General features: G+C 26.5%; 2 protein-coding genes across 6 annotated transcripts; one reads left to right on the top strand and one right to left on the bottom strand.

Moving 5' to 3' along the window:
- Positions 1 to 177: 177 nt before the first annotated feature.
- On the bottom strand, positions 178 to 10500 carry LOC114937909 (proto-oncogene tyrosine-protein kinase ROS-like). 3 transcript variants are annotated; one of them, XM_029311583.2, is made up of 9 exons: positions 10313 to 10500; positions 7843 to 7933; positions 6443 to 6533; positions 5315 to 5962; positions 4297 to 5207; positions 3867 to 4081; positions 3207 to 3671; positions 1779 to 2132; positions 178 to 552 (listed from the first exon to the last, which is right to left on the bottom strand). In XM_029311583.2, the coding sequence occupies exons 1-9, from the start codon at positions 10415 to 10417 to the stop codon at positions 361 to 363; spliced, it is 3072 nt and encodes a 1023-aa protein (XP_029167416.2). In that variant the 5' UTR covers positions 10418 to 10500; the 3' UTR covers positions 178 to 360. The 3 variants fall into 3 exon arrangements, 1 of the variants encoding a protein (XP_029167416.2); XR_014925456.1 differs by lacking the exon at positions 178 to 552 and adding an exon at positions 3006 to 3130 and having other exon boundaries at positions 2069 to 2132; XR_014925457.1 differs by lacking the exon at positions 178 to 552 and adding an exon at positions 3006 to 3127 and having other exon boundaries at positions 2069 to 2132.
- Positions 10501 to 12888: 2388 nt separating this feature from the next.
- On the top strand, positions 12889 to 19941 carry LOC114937911 (proto-oncogene tyrosine-protein kinase ROS-like). Of its 3 annotated transcripts, none has more exons than XM_029311587.2 (8): positions 12889 to 13035; positions 14411 to 14465; positions 15910 to 16000; positions 16172 to 16819; positions 16927 to 17846; positions 18070 to 18338; positions 18547 to 19011; positions 19298 to 19941. In XM_029311587.2, exons 1-8 carry the CDS (start codon positions 12940 to 12942, stop codon positions 19622 to 19624), a joined length of 2871 nt encoding a protein of 956 aa, XP_029167420.2. In that variant the 5' UTR covers positions 12889 to 12939; the 3' UTR covers positions 19625 to 19941. The 3 variants fall into 3 exon arrangements, with proteins under 3 accessions (XP_029167420.2, XP_029167419.2, XP_085342015.1); XM_029311586.2 differs by having other exon boundaries at positions 14372 to 14465; XM_085485889.1 differs by lacking the exons at positions 12889 to 13035; positions 14411 to 14465 and adding an exon at positions 15165 to 15219 and having other exon boundaries at positions 16172 to 16217; positions 16282 to 16819.
- Positions 19942 to 21040: the final 1099 nt, after the last annotated feature.

Below are 21040 nucleotides of genomic sequence, written 5' to 3'. Positions count from 1 at the left end.
AATAGGACAGAAAAATAGGACAGGGAAATAGGACAGGGAAATAGGACAGGAAAATGTAATAGCTAAAACATTAAAAACAAACTGTATTAAGATCAACCAAAGAATTATCTGTATAAAAATTTTTGAACAATTTATTTTACAAAAATTAGAATGAAAAATAAATAACTGCTTCATGCATTTGAAATTAAAAGGAAAATTTTTATTCGCAAAAATATAAAGTATACATAAGAATCTTTCATAGATGCACAATATTATATTACACGAGTAAAAATGTAATAGATCTCCTCGCTCGGTGACAGGTCCGAGACTGCATTGCCGTCCTTTCGAGTAGGAGTAGCCGCAAAAGATGTGGTCAACTTATTAATTGTTGACTTGCACTGTTCTAATCTTCGCTTGTCGTTTCCTGTCCGCATATTGTCTACTCATCTCCTTTCCTCTGACTTCTTCGTTCTGAAAATACTCTGACTTATCCTTTAAGATCGGAAATGATCTTATTTTGCGATCCAGCATAGAGCAAGAGATGCCGGTAACTATATGAGGCGTTGTACGGTACTTAAACAAAAAATGAGTTATTATTATTATTATCTCAGTTTGCATCTATGACATTTAATTTGTGAACAGTTTTCTTTTCGTAAATTACATCTAATAAATATAAATTGTTTATGATTTGCCACTTGCTCTAATCTTTCTTAAGTTTATGTGTTAAAGAAATATATTATAATTTCTACATTGTACATTAATTTATTATATTATAATATATTATATAATAATAATATATATATACATATACATATATATATATATACATATACATATATATATATATATATATATATATATATGCCAATAATTACACTAATTACATTGTCAAATTATAATATATAGTTTAAGATAATTATTATATTAAGAATATTATTCGGCTCTCGAAATAAACATATTATATATATATATATATATATATATATATATGTATATGTACAGAGTGTCCGGTGACTCGCGTTTAACACGTTAATGAGAGATTTCTGAGGCAATTTGGAGACGATTTTTCCTCAGTGAAAATATCCAGGCACCAATAATTTTTGAGTTATAAATGATTGAAAATAAAAGCTTTTTTGTAAACTAAGCCTTGTAAAAATAAATTATTAACAAAACTACATTTTTTAGTTAATTTCAGGTAAAGTTTACTGTAATAAAATTTTAATTTATATAAGTCTTAGTTACATAGATACATGTGATTTCAAAAATTGAGAACATTAAAAAAATGATGACCTTTCTCATCATTTTCGCTGAGAAAAGAGCGTCTCCAAATCGCCTCAGGAATCTCCCATTAACGTGTAAAACGCGAGTCACCGAACACCCGGTATATAGTACCTATATGTTTCGAAAGCCGAATAATATTCTTAATATAATAATTATCTTAAATTATATTATAATTTGACAATGTAATCAGTGTAATTATTAGCACGCCAGATAATTTTAAATAATGAATTAAAATAAAAAATATGAGCAAAAGTAAAACCTGTTCTACAATTGCGTATAGATGTGAGTGATTGTACGATGTCATAAAAAGCAGTTGTAAATTATTACTATATACCGTTTGCAAACGGTAGTAATAGTTTACAACTGCTTTTTACAACACCGTATAATCATTTACATCTACGTTTACGCAATTGTAGAACAGGCTTAAAGGCAATATTTTTAGTTCAAATATTATATTGATATGTAAAAATTTATTGCACGTAATGATATGCACATAAAAAAAATTAATATCAATTTACCTGTTTATATTTCAATGTCCGCTTTAAAATCGCATTTTTTGTGATGTTTCTTAAGGTTAAAATATTTTCGAGACAGTGATTGAAATTTGGTCTATTATTCTCCTCACTCCAGCATTGCTGCATTAACTGATACAACGTCGGCGGACAGTTGAGAGGTTGCGACAACCTGTCTCCTTTACATATATATTCTATTACATTTATTCCATTTTTTATGACAGAATAGGGGAGTTCGCCTAATGACATAATTTCCCACATTAGCACTCCAAATGCCCAAACATCGCTTTTTGAAGTAAATTTTCGATACTTTATAGATTCCGGTGCCATCCAGCGAATAGGAAGAGGGTCTTCTTTTTCCTAAAATATAATAAGGGATGCTGGAGTGACTTGAGAAGTCAGTTGTTTTTTTCCTTTCTTATCGACAAAATATGAGGTTAAATAAACTATAAATCTATTTATTGGCTATACGGATTGTTTTTTACCTAAAATTAGAACGCTTCGCCCTTTGTTAATATTAATACTTTAATTTGTACAGGAGAAAGATTGATCAATCTGTATAGTGTCATATTTCTTGATTACAGAATTATGAATTCTTATTCTGTAATCAAGAAATATGGGATTATACAGATTGATAAATCTTTTTCCTGTACAAATTAAAATATTAATATTAACAAAGAGCGAAGCGTTCTAATTTTAGGTAAAAAACAATCCGTACAGCCAATAAATAGATTTATAGTTTATTTAACCTCATATTTTGTCGATAAGAAAGGAAAAAAACAACTGACTTCTCAAGTCACTCCAGCATCCCCTTAAAGGGGACTTCGATGGATGATTTGAGAAATTTTTTGTTTTTTTTCCTTTTTTATCGGCAAAATATGAGATTAGATAAACTATAAATCTATTTATTGGCTATAAATAGATAGATAGATAAATAGATAGATAGCCCGAAATTAGAACGCTCCGAAATAAGAGAATTCATAATTCTGTAATCAAGAAATATAAAAGATCTATACAGATTGATAAATCTTTTTCTTGTACAAATTAAAGTATTAATACTAATAAAGTGTGGAGCGTTCTAATTTCGGGTAAAAACAATCTGTATAGCCAATAAATAGATTTATAGTTTATCTAATCTTATATTTTGTCGATAGAAGAGGAAAAAAACAAAAAACTTCTCAAACCATCTGTCGGAGTTCGGTCGTCACTCCAGCATTCCCTTAAATCTTTTACCGATCTTATATATTTTAAAGTAAGCATTATGTGCAGAGAAAGTTAATTCATTTCTTTTGCTCTCTCTCTCTCTCTCTCTATGTATATATATGTATATATAAAGTTTTTTATTATATTTTTAACTGCTGCAAAATATATATTTTTACAATGCAAAAATAGAACAAAAAAAACATTTATTTCTTTTTTAATAATTGTACTCACGTCGATGTAATGGTTATCCATATAAATATCATTACAAAGATAGAAGTTGCTGATTTTCACAATACGGCTTCCATCATTTCTCGTGGATATTAAGCAATTTCGACATGCAAGATCTCTATGTACATATCGCATTTCTTCTAGATAGTGACAACCCCGCGCAACATCTTCGCACATGGCGAGTAAGTCTTGCAGGCGCAGACTTTGTGCACTTAAAGGGTTCAATGTTTGATTCTCTCTCAAATATGTCAATAAGTCAGTTTCCATTAATTCCAATATGAGCATCGGTGAATCCGCATACCAGCAAATGCCCAATAATTTTAGCACATTTTTGTGATCAAATCGGCTCATCTTTTTGGCTTCTTGCAAGAATTTCCTTTCTTGCAGCAGGGTAGCATTACCTGGTAACTTTTTTATGGCACACATTGTTTGCAACCCTTCTAAATTGCGGACCATTCCTTGATTTACCTGTAAAATATTCCATGATTGACATAAATTGATAAATGCACGTTAAAATTGATTAGATTATTTATTAATGAAATATATTATGATTTCGAAAATTATATTAATTAAAAAAATATGTTATTACTTTAAATTTTCTCATTAAAAAAAGTAATGTAAGTCTTGATGAATATAGTAAAATAATAAAAAATTAGTTTTTACTATTCGAAATGTGCCTTCGCCTAGAAACTCATCTCTTGAGAGAATCTCTTCAATCTTAATTTTTTGAATGTTTGGATTTCCTTGCAACTCCTTTTTTAAAGCTGTTACAGTAATGTATTCAATGTTATTGTTAGATGTATCTATTGGAATTAATTCAACTGGTGGAGGCGGTGAAGTTGATGAAGGTTGAACATTCCTACTTCTTTTGCATTGTGCTAGAATATATTAACAAGTGTATTACATTATATAATATTATATAACGTAATATACTTATATAATATTATACATTGAGGAATTTAAATCATTATTGAACAAGTATACTAATTTTTCAGGCACAAGCGTTTTACATGTATTATAAATATACATATATTACAATAAAATAAAATTTTTTACACTTAAAATTTAAAATTTATATCAAATGTATACTTACAATAATAAATACAAACACCGCACACAAGGGTACCGATAACGCCTGGTATATATTGCATTAGAATTACTACATTTTCTGCATTAAGTTCTTCTGAGGTAGTTGTCAGTATCACACCTCGGTCAAAATGTATCGGTAATTTGTAGAAATCAAAATAGAAATTACTCAGTGCCAGCTTCACTATGTACTCTGTGGATGGGGATAAATTCTGTATTTCGTAATACTTTTTGTGCGTCTGAAACTTTTTTAATTCGCTACGATCTTTATTCCAACGATGGCCCACGGAGATGGTGTATATAGTGGTGGCTAAATTGTAATTTTCGCATTTGTCATTGAGAACCGGCTCTGGAAGCCTTACGACAATACTGTTCGCAGTTATATTCATTACTTCAACATGATATCTTTCATCTGACATCTTAGGCATCTGACATATTTTCGAGGGATAGCGTTGTAAAGAGTTACCAACAGCTTTAATATGATGTAAGTCATTTGTGTAGAACATAATATTTTGAACATTCTCAAATCCAATTGTTTTGCTATCGAGTTTTGCATCCTTTTTTTGTAAAATATAGATTTCTTGTTTGTACTGACTGTACAAGTAAATATTTGTCTCGTCAATCGTTAAAGAATCAATCAATTTTTCATTATTTCCAGCGCTTAAAATCAGATTACATTTACAACCATGAATGTCCGTTGCGATTAGGCTACCTTTTGATATCCAGTAAATTAATGGATTGTCAATATTTATGTTGTCAATCTGCATAGAAGATGGTTCTAATAGTTCGTACTGGCAGAGACAATTTGTATCATATAATTTTCTGCTTTGCAAAAAAGGTTTTATGTTTTTCTCATTGACATTCGAATGCATTAACACATACTTATTATCTGAATTTAAGCCCATCCAATAAATATACCTGAAGAAATGCATATTATTCTCTATTTATAAAACATTATTGTAATTAAATATATAATTATATTATTGTTAATTTTTAGATTAGATAAAATTTAAGTAAAAATATACCCTTTAGACGGCAGTACAGATAACAATTTAGATCCATTTGTGTTTAAAATAATATCGTATTTGATCATGTCAATTTGCAACAATGTTAAATCTAACTTCATAATGCTGGACTGGTTGTTAGAGTGGTTAATTTGTATCCAATAAAGATTTCTAGCTATCCAATCGATGCAGAGATTATGTGCAGAATCATCTAGGTCAATAATTTTTGTGTACTTTTGCTTTGTTTCGATTGTTAAATCCGTTGTCATTAGCTGTGATTTGTCATTGATCCAATAAATTTTACGTTCTAATGTCGAGTAAGTGAATTCTATCGCTCTGAGTTCCTTAAATATATGAGAGACCTTCTGCAAATCTATATCGAATATTTTTATACCACTCCACGAGCCGATCAATAATCGAGGAACCGGATTCTCGTGCGTGGTCGACACGTTGATGATCTCTGTGTAATTGCTAACACCAATTTCGTTATGCGCTCGTACTTTGAAGTAGTACATTGTGTTAGGTCTTAAATCATGCACTTCCAGTTGCAATTTCGTAGCTGGAATAATGACGATTGTAGTGTTCATTTCATTCGTCGCGTTCTCGATAAACCCATACTCAACTGTATTTTTTTTTATTTCTTTCCCTGTGAATGCAGGTTGCTTCCATCTGTAAAGAAAAGTATAAGATATTTTAATTTTTTTTTTGGTAACAGAGTTAAAATATATACATATGTGTATACATATGTATATACATACCCAGATAGAAATGCTTGCGATGATCAGATTTCATCATGTCATGATTTTCTGATATGATTGAAATGTGTTGTGTCTTGTAATCATATTATGATGATAGGTATCATGAGTACAAGTTACATACATATGATGAAAAATGTGAGCTTAGATATTAATTTGAGCGTATTTATGTATTCATAATGACATTTTTTGCAAATATTTTTAAGATATTATAATATATCTATATTTTGAGTAGCATATGTGCCTGCATCTATGTCTATTATTATCAGCATGTTTTAAGAAATATGAGTACAATATGAGTACATAATGCATATATTTTGCTATCTGGGTAGATGTACATTTGTATATGTATTAAACTGAAAAGAATATAAATTAAGAATTTAGATTTTTTTACCTGAATGTTACAGAAATGTTGTTTCTTTCGTTTATATTTTTGTCAAACTCTACGAATATCCTGGGAAATGTTGGTTCACTTGGAACATTTTCTAGAGTTTTCAAAATCTTACATAAATATGTACATGGATCGAAATATATATATAAATAAAATTTTCTTGAGATTTTAAAATTGAATATATACATTAGGTATATATTCAATTTTAAATATATTGAATGAATCAACTGAAAACTTTAAATTTTACCTCATAACTTATTGAATGCAAAAGGTACATATCTATATCATTTCTCTACGAGATTTTCACGGTGTGCACAACAAGTGTTCCAATGTTTCGAAAGTGTATGAATACTTCCAAAAAAAAAATCTTTTACCCGAAAGCATAGGCACTCATATGCACGCCTGCTGTACCTCTTTTCGTCGATAAAAGATTTTTTTCAAAGATATCCATGCATCTCCGAAACGCTAGAACACTTGTATTGCATACTACAGAAACTACGTAGAAAAATAATGTACCTATATGCGTATTTTTTGTATTTAATAAATTACGAGTGCAAAAATATTTAATGTTTCTAGTTGACTCAATTATACATATATAAGAATAATTATATAGAAGTCTGATTTCAATATTAGATAGAAGATAAAATAGATTAATTTTTTAATTTGTTAATAAAAAATAGTATATCTCAACTGTATGCAGCAACTCGCACGAAAAAAATACTACAAGAATATAAAAAAATTACTGATATAATAATATAATTCTTTAATAATATATTATTGACATACCAGTAATTTTTTCGTATTCTTGTAGTTTTTTTTCGTAAGGGAAGTTTGATGATAGGCGTTTCTAAATAATAAGGATAATTTAAATTAAAGATAAATTATTAATTTTTATACAATGAAGTTTTTATTTATATTTTTCTTGTTAAAAGATTTCTTAAATTTTATTTTTATTCTCTTGAACTTGAAAAGTTAATTAATAATTCATTAAGCTCGTATAATGCAAAGCAAAAGTTATAATTAAAATCAGGCTAATTAACAAGCAATAATCTTATGGTTTAATTGAAACATAATTTATTCGACATCTTTTGACAATTCTTTGTAAACTTACTTAGTGTCTTCTTGATTGTATTTATATTAAATTAAGAATATACTGAAGAAGACTAATTGTAAGTAAGTCGAAACGTTTACAAAAAATTGTCAAAATACAATATGTTGAATAAATTATGTTTTAAATAAACCATAAGATTATTGCTTGTTATAGTTGGCCTGATTTTAATTTTATCATTTAAAAAGTTAAATTTTGTGTGTTTGCATATAATTCGTTTATTTTGATATCTATATTTTATTTTTGCAACTTATCAATAAATTCTGGAATTGTAGACATGCTAATAAATTCTTACCGGTTGTACTTATGCGTTTAATCGCCAGTTTAGAGTGTTCGACAAATTCATTCTTTGGTAACATGTAATGATTGTTGATATCTGAAATATTCTGTAAAAAATATATATTATATAGCTTATAAATGTTATTTAAATAAAAATCATTCTTTCTTGGCTTAATGAAGAGTTTTTAAGTGTGGATAGTCAAAGTATGAAAAGAGGGTATATCGGAATGCTCCGTATATCTCCTTGCAGAACGTTTGGAAAATGTAGATGAAGAGTTTCTAAGTGTCAATCCACTGAAGTGTGAGAAATGTGTATCGAAATGTTCCGTACACTTTTTGGAGAGCGTTTAGGAAACGTAAAGGAAGATTTTCTAAATATAAATGATTAAAGCGTAAAAAAGCGTATCGGAGCGCTTCGTACACATTTTGTGAAATGTTTGAGAAACGTAAAGGAAAACATGAAATTTTGGAGCGTGCGAGAAACGTAATAAAATGTCTTATACCATGCGCTGTATGAAACATTCGACAAGCGTATATGGAGGATCAAAACCGCGATGAGTCAATGGAAAGTCAATAAATAAGTTTCAATGAAGCGTTAATTCTGCACTTCCTGTACGCTTCGAGAAGCTTTAAATTTTTACTAAGGACAAAGAGTACAATAGAATTTGAATTGGCATTGAATTGATCTTAATAGCTTGAAATATATTCCAGACAGCACACAATATTTATGATGAAGATTTATAATTATTTATGTATATATATATTTTTCAAATATTATATAAATATTTTGAAAATGTTTTATAAAAATCTTTATTTAATATATTATTAAAACATAGATTAAATATTTCATATAATATTTTTGGCATGTAAAGATAAATATTTATAGTAATTATTTTGTAAATATTTTTTAACTAAATTGATAGTTCTTTCATTTATCGTTATGTGACATAGGTATCTTTCTCGTATTTGATTTTCGTCGTGAGAATTATATAAGGTTGACAAAAATAGAAATCAATAAAATTAAAAATTTCATAAAATTATTTCTATTTTTGAGCTATATTCTGCAACAAAATGTCTTTTAACAAATAATTTTACGTATATATCGATGTGTACGTAAATTTATTTGTACTACTCTGTTGCCTAAGTATATTCAGTATGTATATTATAATTTTACATTCTATTTTAAAATAAATGTCTAATAAATTACTTATAAACATTTTTTACATATTTTTAACTTTTTATAAATGGCTAATAAATTTTGAAAAACACAAAAACATCTAATCAACTAAATTTTAGATTAGACTATATCAACCGATCGTTTTGATTAAAAAATCGTTGATTATGTTTTTTTAACTCATGATTTCTTACTGAGTATTTATTAAAGAAAATAGAAATTTTAAAAAATCTGTATTATAATAATTTAATAAATATATTTATAATATTTACCATAATATTTATCGTAAATATTTTCTGATATTTATGATCTATTGAATCTAAGACTCTTTTATAAAAAACATTTATAAAATATTTATGATAAATATTTATAAAATATTAAAATAATTATTATTATAAATATTCTATAAATATTTTATAAATATTATATGCTGTCTGGGATTGTATATATGTACATATATTGTTGACCGTTAATTAAAATAGATTATTGATCAATTTGATCCCTATTCTACTGTTCGACTACGTTGATATTTAATAGTTGGTTTTGTTACGCATATAAGTTATTGTTAGTTCAACTCAAAAGATCTGATTTTCTATATTGATATTAAGTGGAACAAATTTATTATGTTTTATACAATACTCAAGTAGTAAAAGTGACGTCAGCAGACGTCATTATGACGTCTATTTTTGGTCATTTTGTGTCTATGACACCGACAAATAATGGACGTTTGTAAGATATCACTTTTTAGACTAAATAAAGACGTTATTTTGAAGACGTTTTAAGACGTCTTGAAGACGTCCTTATTTAATTCCTTAATTTATCGCTATATGCGACACACATGTCCTTTATCTCGCATGTAAGTTTTAGCTAGAGGATTATACATATAAAGCTGGCAAAAAGATTGTTAAGAGTAAAGTATCATAAGTATATTCTTTTAGTATAAAGTGTACTAGGCAACAGAAGAATGATTTTTTAACAAATAAATTTACATAAATGTGCGCAAATTTATTTATTAAGTTAGCATTCTTTTGTTGTCAAATATACTTCAATTTTTATATTTTATATATTATCGAATATATATTTACAATATGTATATTGATTTTTAAATGTGTAACAAAGTTAACAAATTTATTTATACATATATTTTTTATCAGTATCAACATATTCTATACTTACATGTTACAGTTTTAATTATGTAAGTAATTTATTATTTACAAATATATATAACATTCAAAATTCTTAATGAAAAAGATCTATTTACGTAAGTTTATTGTTAAGTAAAAAACATAAAAATATTTTTTTCTGGACTAACCAAAATTTCATGATCCTCCAGATCTTCCAACGAAGATACGATTGCCACTTTCGTCAACATTAACACTTTTAAGAAAATACATAATGATTTTAACATTTTTAACATAATAATTATTTTCTTCTTGAAGATTTATGTACTTGCGCAACTTTCATGCGACTCTCAACCAACAAGGTTCCAAGAGAACAGACTCAATAAGATGGAATGAATGAATGATTTTATTCATGTTCAATATATTCTTCATTGAATCAAATCTTCATGAATCAAATAATATATATAGACGCAGTGCCGGATCAATCTAATATGTAACCCTAGACTGGTGGATGCCCATGTAAGGCGAGGATTTTTTGAAAATTAATTAAACATATATGAGCACTAAAAACCCAAATAGAACAAAAAGTCATTTAAATGTCAAGATGACATCAAAAACTAATAATTTTTAGAAAGTTAAGATAATATCATTTTATGCTTTTAAGGAAACATAATTTGACTTTTTTATGACTTTTTTTGACTTTCTGATGATTTTTTATGCATAAAAAATTATGCAAATTTCGTAGATACTACAAAAATATTTTGCGAATTTGCGAAAATATTTTATTTTTGAAGCATTAATATCCTGATTTCCATTTATAAGATTATAAAATATAAAAACTGAAGAATGTATATTTTACAGAACATAATCTCTATAAGATTTATATTCTTCGGCTTTTGTATTTTATAATCTTATAAATGAAAAATCAAAATATTATAATGCTTCAAAAATCAAATATTTTCACAAATTCATAAAAATACATAATACCTGTAAGTTCGAGAAATTTAGTAAGAAGGAAGGCAAAATAAATATAATAATTTTTATCTATTTATGCTATTTTTAAATAAAAACTTTTTTTTATTTAAGAACAGAATAATATATGAAAACGTAGTTTTATTATTTAGCGCACATAGTCGGTTTTGTAGTATGTAATAAAAATAAATTGTACACAAGAAGTATTGCACTAAATTAATAGCTATCTAGAATTCTTAGTTAGTATAATTAAATACATTTAGCAAAAATAAAATTTTATATTAAAATAAAAATAACATTTTATCTGCATTTCTTAATCGGGAGTAAAAAAATGTGCGGTATATATATTTATATATTTAACATTATTGCCTTAGCCTTAGCTTTTCTTCTGCGCATCTTACATAATTTATAGGAAACCAAACAATCGTGCATCAACATAATTATTTTTATCTTCTATACGTATATTTTCAAATTAAACTTATATTGTTTTTGCATTTCTCAACAACTTAAGATACACTGAAAGTTTTTTAGCAATGGCAGCTGAAACTTTTATTTCTGACTTTACTACATTTAATGTCTTCATTATAGCTCCTATAAGCCTTTGTACTACCTTACACTATATATTTTTATCAAGAGCTTTTAACCACTATTTAATTAATTAATAATTAAAGAGTTACGATTATTTTTTTATTTAAATCTAGTGCAAAATAATGTGTATATGTGTAATATATTCGATTATTATGTCAAAGAGATCGAATAATACACAGGAAATCAAGATATTTTTATAGCTAATAGTAAATTAGAAATAGTAATTTATTACATACGTTTGCATCGCCACTGATGATCAAAAAATGATAAAGATGTTTAAAAATATAGAAAAACATTAATTAAATGACTTTCTACCAAATAATATAAAATTTAGAAAAAATTACGTAACGTACCTTCAAGTATATATACTCGACCCTAAAATAATTAGGAATAAATTAATTATCGCCGCTAATGATTAAAACATTAAAAAATAAAAGTGCTTTTTTATTAAATCATTAAAAAAATGAAAGAATGATTTTATGTCATCTAGTTTTTCTAAGAACAACAAAAAAGATTTAAAAAATTGTTGGAATCGCTTTCATAGATATAAGAAATCCCTTATACTGTCAAAAACTCTTTAAATGAGAACAACTATGTACCGTCGACGTAGATACTATTAGATTATTATATATAATTAAATATTTGAAATTATATAATTATATAATATATAAATAAAATATTAAGAAATCAAATTTAAAAAATTCATATTTTGTCACATTTATTATGCATTCTACAGTCTTATCCCATTAAAAAGAGAGAGAGAGAGAGAGAGAGAGAGAGAGAGTTAATTTAGATATTTATTAATTTAATTAATTAATTTTTTATTCCTTAATTTTTTTGGTTTTTATATTGTGTGCATGATTTATTAAACTTATTCTTATTCAAATAAATATATTATTAAACTTTGTGACATATATAATGCAGTACGTATAATATACGCCCTAGCATAGGGCATAAAGTTTGGGGAGGGCGCAAAATTTTTATAATTTATTTTTTTTTAATTATTTTTGCAGTTTTGCAAAATAACAGGACCTTTGTCACTGGGGCGCACGAACACAGTGTAAAAACTTAGGATATTCGAACAGTCACCGAAAACACCGACTAGTATATATATAGGTATATAATCTGAATCAGTTGAATGATCAGTCATATAATGAAAGCCGATAGTAGAGAGATCGTTAAAGTGATCAGTTGATCCACGGCATCTCGCGCGAAAGCCGAACAATAATATAAACATCTACAAGAAAAGAAAATCATTATGTTACAAACAATAATAACATTATACGTTTTGTTAAATGTGTTAATACTGACGAAGACGGCCATCGCGTTCTCATCAGAGGATCTTGAAACTTCGGTCAGTCTCTTAGAGAAAGTATTTTCATGTGCTCTAATCTAACAATGAGTTTATCATAGATAAAATGTTTTTTATGAAGCATTTTATATGTAATATATTACAGATAATAGACTACTTGTGTAATTCAAATTGTATAATAAAATTGTAAAGTTTTAATACTATAAAAATATAGTATATAGTATATAGTAGAACAATAATTTTATAAATTATAAATAAAGATTAAAAATTTAAAAAAAAATATAGATTTTGCGTCACCCATTTAAAAATTGATATTATATGGTATACAAAATTAAATTTAATTAAAACGGTATATTAAAACTTAAACATCGTGTATGTTATTCTATATAGTTGTTGTATTTAAAAAATAAAAATTTTTAACATTAATAATTCCGTTGAATCTATTAATTATCTATTACATTCACAAATGTAAACGTAATATTTTTGCTTATTTATATATTTCTTTGTGTAATTTCTAAAATATCTTACTTTCTCTAAATATTTATTTATTAAGTTTTGTATAAAACCTAAATAAGTAATCAATTTTTTTTATATAAAATCAATCTTTTTAAATAAAATCAATTTTTTTTAAATAAAATCAAAATTTATGAGTTAAAATAAATTGTAAAATATAACATAATCGTTAAATACTTGAACTCGATGACGAAGAATAGAATGGAATTTGATTTAGCATCAATTGATTTTAATAGTTTCTAGTAAATAGCTTGGAATAAATGTGCAAATATATACATATGTATATCATTTCAGTATATACATGTTAAAATACATATGTTCATCGGAATAAAAATCGAAAATTTATGGTATCGTGCTTATCAAAATTTGTTTATCTTAAAAAAATATAACAATAAATTTAAATTTTAAGTAAGGAACAAGTAAGAATCAAACGCGTTGAATTAGTTTCATAGAAGAATTAATTTTTATGGTTCGTACACAGAAAACATTAATTTTTCTTGGTATTTACGATAAAAAGAATTAAGTAAATCTCAGCTCAAGACTTTATTTTTAATGAATTGTCCTTCCTAAAAAAACGTAGATGCGAAAAAAGCATCGCGATAAAGAAGAATTAAAAGTTTTGTAGAACAGGGATAAAGGAGTTTCTTTAATAAAATTTCGATTAAAAATTTTTTTAAATATATGAATTTAGGAAGTTTCTACTTCTACCAAGAAAAAGGGAATAATGAAATTATATCTAATGTTGAATTATTTATAAAATAAAATTTCTGTCTAACACATGTATTTTTTCATTAATTTGAAAGAATAATACATTTATAAGCTATATAATATATTATATATATATATTTTTACATAACATAAACAGAATATCTCAAATATCAACAATCATTACATGTTACCAAAGAATGAATTTGTCGAACATTCTAAATGGGTGATGAGACGCATGAGAAGTACAACCGGTAAGAATTTATTAGCATGTTTACAATTCTAAAATTTATTGATAAGTTGCAAAAATAAAAAATACATATCAAAATAAACGAATTATATCCAAACACACAAAATTTAATTTTTTAAAAGATAAAATTAAAATCAAGCCAACTACCCGCACGAAAAAAACTACAAGAATACAAAAAAATTACTAATATAATAATATATAGTTTTTCAATAATATACGTATTATTGGTATACCAGTAATTTTTTCGTATTCTTGTAGTTTTTTTTTCGCAAGGGTAACAGTAAGGAGAGTAATAATCTTATGGTTTAGTTAAAACATTTATTTAACATATTTTGACAATTCTTTATAAACGTTTCCACATACTTTAGTCTTTATCTCAGTACATTCTTAATTTAATATAAATACAATCAAGAAAACACTAAGTAAGTTGAAACGTTTACAAAGAATTGTCAAAAGATGTCGAATAAATTATGTTTCAATTAAATCATAAGATTATTGCTCGTTAGTTGGCCTGATTTTAATTTTAGTTTTTGCTTTGCATTAAACGAACTTAATGAATTATTAATTAACTTTTCAAGTTTAAGAGAATAAAAATAAAATTTAAGAAATCTTTTAACAACAAGAAAAATATAAATAAAAACTTCATTGTATAAAAATTAATAATTTATCTTTAATTTAAATTATCCTTATTATTTAGAAACGCCTATCATCAAACTTCCCTTACGAAAAAAAACTACAAGAATACGAAAAAATTACTGGTATATCAATAATATATTATTAAAGAACTATATTATTATGTCAGTAATTGTTTCGTATTCTTGTAGTATTTTTTCGTGCGAGTTGCTGCATACAGTTGAGATATACTACTTTTTATTAACAAAATAAAAAATTAATCTATTTTATCTTCTATCTAATACTGAAATCAGACTTCTTCTATATAATTATTCTTATATATAATTGAGTCAACTGGAAACATTAAATATTTTTGCACTCGTAATTTATTGAATACAAAAGATACGCACTTACATTATTTTTCTACGTAGTCTCCGTAATATGCAATATAAGTGTTTTAACGTTTCGGAGATGCATGGATATCTTTGAAAAAAATCTTTTATTGACGAAAAAAGGTACAGCAGGCGTGTATACGAGTATAAGTGCCTATGCTTTCGGGTAAAAGATATTTTTTCTGGAGGTATTCATACACTTTCGAAACATTAGAACACTTGTTGTGCACGCCGTGAAAACCTCGGAGAGAAATGATATAGATATGTACCTTTTGCATTCAATAAATTATGAGGTAAAATTTAAAGTTTTCAGTTGACTCATTCAATATATTTAAAATTGAATATATACCTAATGTATATATTCAATTTTAAAATCTCAAGAAAATTTTATTTATATATATTTCGATCCATGTACATATTTATGTAAGATTTTGAAAACTCTAGAAAATGTTCCAAGTGAACCAACATTTCCCAGGATATTCGTAGAGTTTGACAAAAATATAAACGAAAGAAACAACATTTCTGTAACATTCAGGTAAAAAAATCTAAATTCTTAATTCATATTCTTTTAAGTTTAATGACATACATATACAAATGTACATATATGTATATATACACATATATATGTATATATTTTAAATCTTTGACAGAAAGTCACCAAAAATAAGAAACAAATAATTTAAATATCTTATACTTCTCTTTACAGATGGAAGCAACCTGCATTCACAGGGAAAGAAATAAAAAAATATACAGTTGAGTATGGGTTTATCGAGAACGTGACGAATGAAATGAACACTACAATCGTCATTATTCCAGCTACGAAATTGCAACTGGAAGTGCATGATTTAAGACCTAACACAATGTACTACTTCAAAGTACGAGCGCATAATGAAATTGGTGTTAGCAATTACACAGAGATCATCAACGTGTCGACCACGCACGAGAATCCGGTACCTCGATTATTGATCGGCTCGTGGAGTGGTATAAAAATATTCGATATAGATTTGCAGAAGGTCTCTCATATATTTAAGGAACTCAGAGCGATAGAATTCACTTACTCGACATTAGAACGTAAAATTTATTGGATCAATGACAAATCACAGCTAATGACATCGGATTTTTCAATCGAAACAAAGCAAAAGCACACAAAAATTATTGACCTAGATGATTCTGCACATAATCTCTGCATCGATTGGATAGCTAGAAATCTTTATTGGATACAAATTAATCACTCTAACAACCAGTCCAGCATTATGAAGTTAGATTTAACATTGTTGCAAATTGACATGATCAAATACGATATTATTTTAAACACAAATGGATCTAAATTGTTATCTGTACTACCGTCTAAAGGGTAAATTTTTATTTAAATTTTATCTAATCTAAAAATTAACAATAATAAAATTATACATTTAATTACAATAATGTTTTATAAATAGAGAATAATATGCATTTTTTCAGGTATATTTATTGGATGGGCTTAAATTCAGATAATAAGTATGTGTTAATGCATTCGAATGTCAATGAGAAAAACATAAAACCTTTTTTGCAAAGCAGAAAATTATATGATACAAATTGTCTCTGCCAGTACGAACTATTAGAACCATCTTCTATGCAGATTGACAACATAAATATTGACAATCCATTAATTTACTGGATATCAAAAGGTAGCCTAATCGCAACGGACATTCATGGTTGTAAATGTAATCTGATTTTAAGCGCTGGAAATAATGAAAAATTGATTGATTCTTTAACGATTAACGAGACAAATATTTACTTGTACAGTCAGTACAAACAAGAAATCTATATTTTACAAAAAAAGGATGAAAAACTCGATAGCAAAACAATTGGATTTGAGGATGTTCAAAATATTACGTTCTACACAAATGACTTACATCATATTAAAGCTATTGGTAACTCTTTACAACGCTATCCCTCGAAAATATGTCAGATGCCTAAGATGTCAGATGAAAGATATCATGTTGAAGTAATGAATATAACTGCGAACAGTATTGTCGTAAGGCTTCCAGAGCCGGTTCTCAATGACAAATGCGAAAATTACAATTTAGCCACCACTATATACACCATCTCCGTGGGCCATCGTTGGAATAAAGATCGTAGCGAATTAAAAAAGTTTCAGACGCACGAAAGGTATTACGAAATACAGAATTTATCCCCATCCACAGAGTACATAGTAAAGCTGGCATTGAGTAATTTCTATTTTGATTTCTACAAATTACCGATAAATTTTGACCGAGGTATGATACTGACAACTACCTCAGAAGAACTTAATGCAGAATATGTAGCAATTCCTATGCTACCATATCTATCAATATCAGGCGTTGTCGTTATCCTTGGATGCTGTGTTTGTATTTACTATTGTAAGTAAACATTTAATATAAATTTTGAACTTTAAGTGCAAAAAATTTCATTTTAATTTAATATATGTAAAACATTTCTGCCTCTCTAAAGATTTAACACTTGTGCAATAATAATTTAAATTCCTCAATGTAAAATATTATATAAGCCTAGTGTACTTTACGTTATAAAATATTATAAACGTAATACACTCTATTTATATATTTATATATTTATATATTCTAGCACAATGCAAAAGAAGTGTGACTGTTCAACCTTCATCAACTCTACCACCTTCACCAATCGAGTTAATTCCAATAGATACACTTAACATCGAATACACTACTTTAACGGCTTCACCAATCGAGTTAATTCCAATAGATACATCTAACATCGAATACACTACTGTAACGGCTTTAAAACAAGAGTTGCAAGAAAATCCAAACATTCGAAAAATTAAGATTGAAGAGATTCTCTCAAAAGATGAGCTTCTAGGCGAAGGCGCATTTGGAATAGTAAAAACTTATTTCTCATTACTTTACTATATTCTTCAAAACTTGCATTATTTTTTTAATTAGAAAATTTAAACACACATTTAACAACACATTTTTTAATTAATATAATTTTCAAAATCAAAATATGCGTTTTATTATTATAATAAATAATCTAAACGATTTTAACGTGCATTTTATTGATTTATGTCAATCATGGAATATTTTGCAGGTATTTCAAGGAATTGTCTCCAATTTAGAAGGGTTGAAAACAATGTGTGCCATAAAAAGGTTACCTGATAATGCCAGCTTGCTGGAAAAAAAGAAATTTTTGCAAGAAGCCAAAAGGATGAGCCGATTTGATCACGAAAATGTTCTAAAATTATTGGGCATTTGCTTGAATACGGATTCACCGATGCTCATATTGGAATTAATGGAAACTGACTTATTGACATATTTGAGAGAGAATCAAACATTCAACCCGTTAAGTGCACAAAGTCTGCGCCTGCAAGACTTACTCGCCATGTGCGAAGATGTTGCGCGGGGTTGTCACTACCTAGAAGAAATGCGATATGTACATAGAGATCTTGCATGTCGAAATTGCTTAATATCCACGAGAAATGATGGAAGCCATATTGTGAAAATCAGTGATTTTGGACTAACTAGGAATATGTACAATGATCAATATTACCGCATGGTAAGTACAATTTTTTAAAATAAATAAATCCTCTTTCTGTATTTTAATATAATATTAACATTTTAAAGCTAATAATGTGAAAAAATTAATAATTTTATTTGTATGTATATATATATATATATATATATATATATATATACACACACACACACAGTATATACAGAGAATATACATATGTATATAGGGAAAGATGTGTTGATTTTTTATTTTCTCTGCACGTAACGCTTACTTTAAAAATAAACGAAATAGTGAAAAACCTAAACTATACGTTAAAATTGTATTTTAGGAAACAAGAGACCCTCTTCCTATTCGCTGGATGGCACCGGAATCTATACTGTACCAATTATTTACTTCAAAAAGCGACGTTTGGGCTTTCGGGGTGCTAATGTGGGAAATTATGTCATTGGGTGAATTCCCCTATTCTACCATAAAAAATGCAATAAATGTTATAGGATATATATGTGAAGGAAACAGGCTGTCGCAACCTCTCTACTGTCCGTCGACGTTGTATCAGTTAATGCAGCAATGCTGGAGTGAGGAGAACAATAGACCAAATTTTAATCACTGTCTCGAAATTATCGTAAGCTTAATAAGAAACAATAGTAGACAATAGTAGATTAAATATACACAGATAAATCGATAGTAATTCTTTTTATGTGCGTATTATTGCATAAAATAAATTTTTATATATCAAAATATCCCTAACAGCACAACATATATCCGATGAAAGATCATCAAGATTCAAAAGATATCTAGAGAACATTCGAACATCCTCTGGATGTCCTTAAGATGTCCTCTGAACGTTTTTCGAATATGTGTGCTGTTAGAGATAATATTTGGACTAAAAATATTGCCTTTACTTTTTTGCTCATATTCTTTATTTTAATTCATTAAATATTTTAAATTATCTCCCGGGAAAAAAAGTTCATGTACTCGTATAATTATATATAAATGTATATTAATATATATATATATATATATAAATATATATAATTTATATATAAATATATAAATATATATATAATTGTATAAAATTATATGTAAATATACCCAGATAGCCACAGTAATTATTATGACATCATTTTGATGTTATAATAATTACTGTGGCTATCTGGGTATATAATCTCATACACGGGTATATGACAATATATAACATCATACAGAATTATACATAACTATGTATATAATTATATATATGATTATATATAAATATAATGTTATATTCAGTTGTGTGTGTATAAAATTATATGTATATAAATATAATATAATCTCATCACGGTTATATATGACAATATATAATATCATACAGGATTATATATAACTATATATATAATCATATGATTGTCATGCATTCCAGAAAATTTGCCCATATATAATTATATATAAATATATTTGATTATATATAATATATAATGTTATATTCAAATTGTATAAAATTACATGCAATTATAAAACTATATTAAATCAAATATAAGTTTAATCGAACGATAAAATTTTGGTTTACATATATATTTATACATTTAATTATACATATATAAATATACATGTATATACATACATTGTGTCATGATGCAACTTTGGTAACTGACAACATTCTCATAGTAATAAAATGTATATAAAATATATTATATTAATTCTGAATAAATCATTAAACCATTTGCATCTACATAGAAAAGCAATAGTTGATAACAATAAGAAAATATAGAAAAGAATTAAATCATCAAAACTCATAGAGATGGTTCACAACGATACACAACTGTATTTTTATTTCTTCGATACACTATATAATAAATGACAAAAGAAATGACAAAGAAGTTTTATAGTATTTAGGTACATAATTCTATATTAAAATAATATTAAAATAAAATAAAAACTTAAAATAATATTAATTAAATACAATTAATGAGCACAGAATTCTTAGGGATTATTAAGATAGTAATGAATTAAGAGTTCTATTAATTCTAGTCTCTTTATACGACATTTTTCTTCATTAATTTAGGAATAATACAAACATAATTTTTTATTTGTA

This window comes from Nylanderia fulva, unplaced genomic scaffold (genome assembly GCF_048542155.1).
Source record: "Nylanderia fulva isolate GAGA-0341 unplaced genomic scaffold, ASM4854215v1 Scaffold4, whole genome shotgun sequence".
NCBI lineage: Eukaryota > Metazoa > Arthropoda > Insecta > Hymenoptera > Formicidae > Nylanderia > Nylanderia fulva.
The sequence above is the reverse complement of the archived record's forward strand: the minus strand, read 5'-3'. Positions and strand labels throughout refer to the sequence as shown.

Excerpts from the sequence above, each read along its gene's own strand:
- LOC114937911 (XM_029311586.2), top strand. The coding sequence starts at position 12,940 with ATGTTACAAACAATAATAACATTATACGTTTTGTTAAATGTGTTAATA. Across the intron at positions 16,001-16,171 it reads AACATTTCTGTAACATTCAG|ATGGAAGCAACCTGCATTCA; the intron begins GTAAAAAAATCT and ends TTCTCTTTACAG. Across the intron at positions 19,012-19,297 it reads ATGATCAATATTACCGCATG|GAAACAAGAGACCCTCTTCC; the intron begins GTAAGTACAATT and ends ATTGTATTTTAG.
- LOC114937909 (XM_029311583.2), bottom strand. The coding sequence starts at position 10,417 with ATGTTAAAAATGTTAAAATCATTATGTATTTTCTTAAAAGTGTTAATG. Across the intron at positions 5,963-6,442 it reads AACATTTCTGTAACATTCAG|ATGGAAGCAACCTGCATTCA; the intron begins GTAAAAAAATCT and ends TTTTCTTTACAG. Across the intron at positions 4,082-4,296 it reads CGGTGTTTGTATTTATTATT|CACAATGCAAAAGAAGTAGG; the intron begins GTAAGTATACAT and ends AATATATTCTAG.